General features: G+C 40.2%; 1 protein-coding gene across 1 annotated transcript; it reads left to right on the top strand.

Annotated features, from left to right (window-relative positions):
* The first annotated feature begins 278 nt into the window (after positions 1 to 278).
* Positions 279 to 923, top strand: LOC137618891 (zinc finger MYM-type protein 1-like). Its single transcript, XM_068349095.1, has one exon. It carries the CDS (start codon positions 279 to 281, stop codon positions 921 to 923), a length of 645 nt encoding a protein of 214 aa, XP_068205196.1.
* The last annotated feature ends 688 nt before the right edge of the window (positions 924 to 1611 follow it).

The following is a 1611-nucleotide window of genomic DNA, read 5'->3' as shown; positions in this document are numbered from 1 at the left end:
TGTATATCTGCTTTCACTCCATCATTCGCTGCAACAACAGACCACAAGCACTTAAACTGATCCACCTCCTCAAGTAACTCTCCATTCAACATGACATTCAACCTCGCACCACCTTCCCTTCTCGTACATCTCATAAACTTACTCTTACCCACATTAACTCTCAACTTCTTTCTCTCACACACCCTTCCAAATTCTGTCACTAATCGGCCAAGCTTCTCTTCCGCGGCTGTAACCAGTACAGTATCATCTGCAAACAACAACAGATTTACCTCCCATTCATGGTCGTTCTCGTCTACCATGATGGGGCAGCAAATATGAATGGAATATACGATGGATTACAGTCCAGACTCCAAAGACAGAACCCAAAGGCACTCTATGTACACTTCCATGCACACAGCCTAGATCTATTGTTAGTCAAAAGTGCCAAATCAAGTACTCAGTTTGTAACTTTTATCAGTTTGGTGGAGAAACTGTATGCTTTTATTACTAACTCTTCAAAACGGCATATTGCTTTCGTGGAGATCCAGAAAGCATTTTATCCAGAAGACCACCCACTTGAACTTAAGAAGCTATCAGACCCAAGATGGGCTTGCCAAAAGTCAGCTCTTAAATCCACGAGGAAGGTCATTCCACCTCTAAAGCAATTTCTAGAAGAGATAGTGCAAGAACATCCTTCTGATGCATCAGCAGGGGATGCCTCAATATCGCTGCAAAGTATTAACTTTGAATTTCTTGTTTGTTTTGAGATTGCCACTCCAGTTTTCAAAGAAACTGCCTATCCCTCTAATGCCGTGCAACACAAAGACTTTGATTTGGCTGCCTCCTACAGAATTGTGGATGAAGTGCTACAAAGTTTAAGAAAATTAAGAAATGATGAGAAGTTTCAGGATTCCTGGACAGGGCAGAAGAAGAACAATTCCTGAAAGATACAAGTATAGTGCTACATCTGCTACTGAGGACCAGCAATTTCCATCCTTAGATGAGTACTACCGTGTGAGAGTATTTTATGTGTTTTTAGATACAATATCACAAGAGCTACAAAAGATTTAAAGGTGGTCACAACACAACATGGGGTATCCTAAATGCCTTTCATTGTATGACAGACCAAGATAACTGGAAAGAACCTGTGAATGAAGAGACGTTCAAGTCATTGTAAAAATTATGCCAGTTTTATGAGTTAGAAGAAGTAGACAAGCTACGGTTGGAATTAAAGATCTTCTATTCGTCATTTCCTTGCCTGCCACAGAATACTGCAGTTACAATGCTCAACCTGATGAAAGAAAACAATGTTCAGGAGATATTGCCACTTATGCTTGAACTCTTAACAAATTATGCCACTCTACCCATCACAACTGCAACAGTGGAAAGGACCTTCTCCAAACTCGAGCTGGTGAAGACAAAGCTACATAGCCTGTCCAGTGAGGAGAGGTTATCTGATCTTTTGTCGCTAGCCGTTGAAAAGGATATCACAATCAACAACAGTGAAGTTATCAGCATACTCAAAGAAATGGCAAACCGAAGTGCTCTCTTACAAATATAAAATGATAAGGTTTGGTTATCGGCCAAGTGTATTGATCATACTGATTGATTTTCTTGCAGTCATTTATGTAA

The sequence above is a fragment of the Palaemon carinicauda genome, chromosome 25 (genome assembly GCF_036898095.1).
Source record: "Palaemon carinicauda isolate YSFRI2023 chromosome 25, ASM3689809v2, whole genome shotgun sequence".
Lineage (NCBI taxonomy): Eukaryota > Metazoa > Arthropoda > Malacostraca > Decapoda > Palaemonidae > Palaemon > Palaemon carinicauda.
Note: the sequence above shows the minus strand (reverse complement) of the source record. Positions and strands in the feature narration are given on the sequence as shown.

Coding starts and splice junctions, on each gene's coding strand:
- LOC137618891 (XM_068349095.1), top strand. CDS start 279: ATGGTCGTTCTCGTCTACCATGATGGGGCAGCAAATATGAATGGAATA.